Below are 6,918 nucleotides of genomic sequence, written 5' to 3' on the forward strand. Positions count from 1 at the left end.
TCTTTAAACATTTTTTAATCAATAGTAAATTTAAAAAATAAATAAAAGAACAATAATTCAATATCGTTGCCTAGCAACGGTCGAACAGCATGGATAGGAAGATTAACCTAGACAAAACTACAATGAAACACACAGGTTGTTATCATACACCGCTGTTAAACATAGTGTATGTCAAATATATTTTTCTTAAGCTAATCTTCTTGTGGCTCAGGACACAAACGGTCCTGAAACGCAGGACGAACGTAGGGTCGAACAGTTTTATGCTGGTAGTGTTGTCTGGCTTTGCTCAATCCGGCAGCGTGAACGATACCAGGTCTACCAGCATCCCGGAGCCGGAATGCAGGATCCTTCAAAATGCATACTGTCATGGCTGTCGCGTCTCCGGCGGCTCTTACAGTTACTACGCCAGGTTCATCGACGCAAAATTTGAAGTACTGGTACTTCCCGAAATTGTTTTATATATTCTAAACCCGATTAACGAAAAAGAATAGTATATACCTATAGCATTTTTATGAATTTAACAAATAAAACTAACTTTCATTATTTATTTTATGCTTGGTGTTCATTGCATCTAAACATTATAGTAACTATGATACCTTATTCCAGCTAGCGCCCTAAAATGATCTCCAAGAAACTCTTTCCAGTTCCGCCATGGCCATGCTGGGTATCGAACGGCGATGTTGGTTACCGACGACTTGTTTAACCGCCGCTAATTGTTCCATACTTTCGCAGTCAGACCTCCTGTAGAGTTTTTGTATATGTCCAAATCATCCGTCAACGTGGCATTTGGCGTGTTCTATATATAGATATGTGTAACTGATAAAACTTGTATGAAATGAAAAAGAAATATGCATGTTATTACTATATGGTCGTAAATATTACTTATTGTGTAAAGTTTTTTTTCTACTGTTCGTGTGTTTTGTTTTCGAAAATAAACCCGACGTCTTTTCATTATTCGCTTAAAAATTAACGATAAGATAGCCATACTGAAAGTGTAATCCATTACTAGTATACATCAGTAAGGTATTATACCAACCTGGGATCTGCATCATGTATTCGATTGTTTGTTGTTGTCCAGTCATTACTCGCCACATGAAGTAGCCGAGCAAGAAGTGATTTTTGTTTTGGCCTGTATAGAAAAATCAGAAATAATACATTCATACATAAGCAATGGTCAATTGTGTTTTCAAAAAGTCTTCATATACGTTAACTTAATCAGTATATGTGTGAAAGAAAAATACAATACAAAACGATTACACACCTGGGCAATTGTCAGCATGAATGGCAAAAGTTAAAGGATTTTGAGCATGGTTCTCGATCGCCCAATCGATCATGGAGATCACGGCATTCGGGCCTTGAGCGTCGCCGCCATCTTGCCCAATCGTCTCATTTTCGTCAATGATGAAGTTCAGCTGCCGTGGCTCACCGTCTAGTCGAAATCCAAAGATGTGTACTTCTCTAAGGGATAGAAAATACAGCGGGCCCATTTGGTTGCAATGATGTGGAAGACTCACACTCTGGCTGAAGTCAAACGTGAAATGGTGGAAACGTTCAGCATTCGATTCAGGGGTCTCTCGACTTCAACGCACACACTCATTATGCAGTTCTCGTCCCTGAAGTATAATAAGAAATGACTTATTTTTGATATAGAAAGCGAATATACTGTGTTATTTCATATGAACCGCTTAGACATACGTAATATAGCGAACGGTTAAGTGTCCCGTTGTCCTAAATATGACAACATGTAATCCGTTATAGCAAATGAATTTCTGTATTAATCAGCTCCACATATCTTAATACAAACAAGAAACCATCCGAGATGGGTGATGCTCCCCAAAGGTTTGTTTGTCACAATATTGCACTATATATTCAGATAAAAGGAAACGTCTTGAGGGCACAGTAGTTGGGTGACGATATTTTTTTTATAGAACATTTCAAAGGGCCATAACTCTGTGAAAAATCATCCGACCAGAACCCGCTGATAATATGCACATCTCCTCTTGGTAGTGAAGCTTCCCATAAAGTTTCATTGAATTCCGGTCATAAGTTGCTGAGAAATAGCCCGGACAAGAATTGCACTATATGTACAGTTAAAAAAATGGAAAATTTCAAAGGGTCATAACTATGTGAAAAATCATCCGACCAGAACCCGCTGATAATATGCACATCTCCTCTTGGTAGTGAAGCTTCCCCATAAAGTTTCATTGAATTCCGGTCATTAGTTGCTGAGAAATAGCCCGGACAAAAATTGTGCACGACGGAGAGACGATGCAGCGACTATATGCTCCCCTCAAAATAAATTTTGGGGAGCATAATAAAGGTATAAGTTATTTATCAATAGACAGACCCTTTTACCCTGTCTGATATGGTCACCGTATGCGTCTGTCGCCTCCAATTGTTCATCCTCTTCTATAGCGTCCACCACGCGTTTCCGTAAATTTTCGCAGATGGCACAGACATCATCCCGTGGAGAGGCGATACGTATATTTGGCACGCAGCTTGACCAAATGGATTTGAAAGCAGTGAGTTTGACAATCCTTATGTTCGACGCACAATTCTGCTGATAATCCTTGAACAGGTCGAGTTTTGTTGTGCTCGCCGGCAGGTATATTTGTGGAATATTATCCCGTCCTCGTGGTGCGGCTGGCAAAGGAATTCCCTCTCGCTCTGCACAATTCAGAAGGTACGCCACAACACGTTGAACGTCGTCGAAGCATAGCGCGTGCTTAGGACGTCTGCCCTTGTTTCCATGGTTTTTTGGCACAACCCCATGCTCTAACATGTGCGACATTATACCTTTCAGTGCACTTCTTCCGATATCATAGCACACATGAAATGTTCTTCGACACACTAGTTTGCCACTGAACTTAAACGTGTATCTATAACGCAGCCTTTTCATTCCTCTTTTGGTGACATCAGAACTTCTGTCGTCCTGCAATATGCCCATCAGGTAAAGGGCTTTAGCATTTTTCTCCATTTCTCTGACGGTCAGAATGTGTACAAACACCTTTTCAGCACTAAGTGCTTTAGCGCATTCACGGTTGCAACCACACCCTTCAGAGCAGAATTTCTGTATTTTCGAAAATTCTGCATCGTTAGAAGGTGCAAAATCCTCCGTATCATCAACATCATCACTCTCTTCATCTTCTTCAACAACGCTTTCTTGCTGAAAAAGGTTATCGCGAACGCGCCCTTGCACTATAACATTGATGTCATGAGGACCATCGTCTGTATCGACCTCATCATTTCCGTTTGGCGAATCACAGAGTTCTTGTGAAGCATATAGTGTCGAAACGGGTGTTTTTCCAAAATGTTGCGAGAGAACACTCTCCAACTCCTGTATTAAAATGAAATTCAATTACAGTTTGATTTATACTGCGTACATATTAGCTAACTTTAAATGGACATCGCACGGTTTTAAGTCACTTAAAAATCATTTAAACAATAATCATTTTAACATGTTGCACTTTGCTTATAGGTGATTGTGAAGCGCTTAAATTTTTATTAAATCGCATTAAATCTAAGTAAGGTAACGTGATTCAAATTCAATATAATTTAAGTAATAAATAATTTGCATGTAGCTATCTGCAAATAACAAATAACACGAGTTAATAAAAACGTTCCGGAGACGGGAATTGAATTTCAATCAATCAATTTCATAGCGTTTCAACGCTTCCATTACACCACAGACCCAACTGTCGTTAAAGGAAAAAAATAAGGGTGATATACAGACAATAGTTATTAAATGACAACAAAAAAGCGACCATTTTGAAATGTCAAAACTCTTGATGATCATATTTTCTTCATAACAACGTACACAGCCATTCGTTGCTCGTTTAAGCAATGTTAGTATTCATTTAACTTATACTAGTATTTATTTACCTTATCTATCTTAAATACATGCACTCTAATAATAATTACATTTTCCTATAACAATTAACGTACACATCCATTCGCTACTCGTTTAAGCAATGTCTATTTATTTAACTATCTATCATACATACATGCTTGCAAAGTATAAATTTACTGAAAGAATACAGTTGTATAACTCATTTCATAAATATCATGGCTTTCGAAAGAGCAAAGTTGACTAGATTTCTAAACGCTATTGAGCAAAACTGCAACATTTTTTTTTACTTTCACTTCAGACGATTCATGTAATTAAACCAATAGAAATTTACATATTTCAAACAAAAACGTTCATAACACTACAATCATGAACAACCAAATACTTGCTGAAATAATTCGCGTTCAGAATAAATCTGAACAAGAGTCTGCCAAAGCAAAAATCATCAAAAGACTCTTATGGCGGCAATTTATATTGACTAACCAATTACACACCTCTATTTCATCATCCATCATGTTATTCCGAAAATTGCAACAATGACGCACATAACTATTTTTACACCAAACACTAAAAGTAAAAAAAATTCTGGTAAAACAATGACGTCAGTTAAAGCGGGTTTTCCCAATAACGTCATCAATGTCATTAAGGCAGGTTTTGTCGCGTCGCGGCCCATATATATATATATATATATACACACATGAACATACATATACACATACATACACACATACATACATACATACACACACACATATACACATATATACATACATATCCATATACACATATAGATACACACATACATACACATATGCACACACACACACACACACACACACACACACACACACACACACACACACACACACACACACACACACACACACACACACACACACACACACACACACACACACACACACACACACACACACACACACACACACACACACACACACACACACACACACACACACACACACACACACACACACACACACACACACACACACACACACACACACACACACACACACACACACACACACACACACACACACACACATACACACACACACGCACGCGCACGCACGCACGCACGCACGCACGCACGCACGCACACACACACGCACACACAATTCTTAATGATATCATTTCAGCTGTTGTTATACATGTATTTACAATATCACATACCAAAGTCGAAAGCGAAAGTTGGTGTAATATTTGTAAACTTATAAACATATAAAGTATTCAATTACCACACTATTTCGCTATTATCAATAACTTAATTTACTTTACCTTAAATGAAAACGAAAATTCAAGCTAAAGTTAGGTTATCCATAATATACTGACAATATCATCCTGTAAGTTATTACAAAGAAACATTATAGTCGATTTAAGCGAATATAATATAAAGTTAAAACAGATCACATATGAGTTTGATTAAAACGAAATAGCTAAAAAGGCAAATCTTCAGTTACTGTTAATGCAAGACACACTAGATGTCTACTCATTGTCAATACGGGAGGAGTCATAAATTGCATAAATTTGCAGTGCCCAATCACTCTGTACAAGTCAACAATAAGCTTATTCCTTTTGGATTCTGTTTTTTCGAAAAACCAGAGAGTATGGTTCACAATACTGTCGGTGAACTTGTAACAGATTGCACATTTACTTGCAAATTGCCTCGACATCGCAATACTTAAGATCTTCGTTGACTTGTGATTCACGGAGAGTGACGGTGAAGTCTTAGAAATGACGATGGCGGTAAGCGGTCTATCAGCTTCAAATAGCTTTAAATCCTCGCGACATGTAATTTTATTTGCAATGTCTGAGCGTCTTTGTCTGTTTGTAATTCTAACACTGTTTTTGATTGTCCGTTTCCATGCCATCTTTCCGGGGAATACACCACTAAATCCAGATATGTTTCTAGGGTAGGCATCAAACTGTACTTTTGTAAAAGTCTGTAGATGTCAGGAATCAGCCCTTGCATATTACTGCACCCTAAGCAATATCGTGTTAGTCTTTGAATGAACACTTTCTTGGCCAAGAATCTAACTGGAAGCCGACACAGTTGCCCGAAAAACTCAAGCTTATCTAAGTCTATCAGTTCTTCCACGGATTCAATGTTTAAGCATGGCAATGCAACATCGGTGTTTGTGTACCTACCGACGCTAAGAATTTGTTTAACACATCTTCTATGGGATATTTCAAGTTGATTTATGTCACCATTAGAATAGTTGCACTACAGCGGCGAGCCATATAAAGCTTTGGGCAAGACCACATTAACCTATATTTTTCGAAGTATTATAGGATTAAGTTCAGCAGGATTCGACGTTCAGCAGGAACAACCAGAACTCGACGAAAACCAGAAGTATCATGTAAACAGCGCAAAGCCAATAAGTGTGTGTACTTATTAATACATCGAAACTCAAATTGAAATATTATTTGAAGTATTCTTTAATAAATCAAAATTATTTTGTACATAATTTGCATAATTTTGTGACACGCGTTTTTTAATAAATTTAACAGTTTGTTTAAACCATTGATATCGAAATTTATTTGTTCCTTTGTTGCTATTGTATATACAACAACGTGATTAAACATACAATTAAATAATAAATTATAAAATATGTAGAAGTTCGTGTTATGAATAAAAATATATAACATAAAACAGACCCGAGTTGAATTGAAAAAAAAAGATACCAATAGATTAAACAGTGGACCTCAAAACCTCGAATTTCGGTTTACATTGAGGAAGCATATCAGTGTGTTGGCTGACTATTATGCAAGTGTTTATACGAGTCGCGTTCTGAGAAAACTGGGCTTAATGCATGTGCGTAAAGTGTCGTTCCAGATTAGCCTGTGCAGTCCGCACAGGCTAATCGGGGACGACATTTTCCGCCTTAACTGGATTTTCGTGTGGAAGAGACTTCCTTTAAACAAAAAATACCATACAAGCGGAAAATGTCGTCCCTGATAAGCCTGTGCGGACTTTACAGGCTAATCTGGGATGACACTTTACGCACATGCATTATGCCCAGTTTTCTCAGAACGCGACTTATACATAA

General features: G+C 37.6%; 1 protein-coding gene across 1 annotated transcript; it reads right to left on the reverse strand.

Moving 5' to 3' along the window:
• Nucleotides 1-207: 207 nt before the first annotated feature.
• On the reverse strand, nt 208-4,359 carry LOC127872624 (uncharacterized). Its single transcript, XM_052415954.1, has 5 exons — nt 4,342-4,359; nt 2,348-3,337; nt 1,262-1,571; nt 1,037-1,129; nt 208-224 (listed from the first exon to the last, which is right to left on the reverse strand). Exons 1-5 carry the CDS (start codon nt 4,357-4,359, stop codon nt 208-210), a joined length of 1,428 nt encoding a protein of 475 aa, XP_052271914.1.
• Between the last annotated feature and the right edge of the window lie 2,559 nt (nt 4,360-6,918).

The sequence above is a fragment of the Dreissena polymorpha genome, chromosome 3 (assembly GCF_020536995.1).
Source record: "Dreissena polymorpha isolate Duluth1 chromosome 3, UMN_Dpol_1.0, whole genome shotgun sequence".
Lineage (NCBI taxonomy): Eukaryota > Metazoa > Mollusca > Bivalvia > Myida > Dreissenidae > Dreissena > Dreissena polymorpha.

Coding starts and splice junctions, on each gene's coding strand:
- LOC127872624 (XM_052415954.1), bottom strand. Junction 1,572..2,347: donor ATATCAGACAGGGTAAAAGG/GTCTGTCTATTG, acceptor TGAAGTCGAGAG/ACCCCTGAATCGAATGCTGA. Junction 1,130..1,261: donor TCATGCTGACAATTGCCCAG/GTGTGTAATCGT, acceptor TTTTCTATACAG/GCCAAAACAAAAATCACTTC.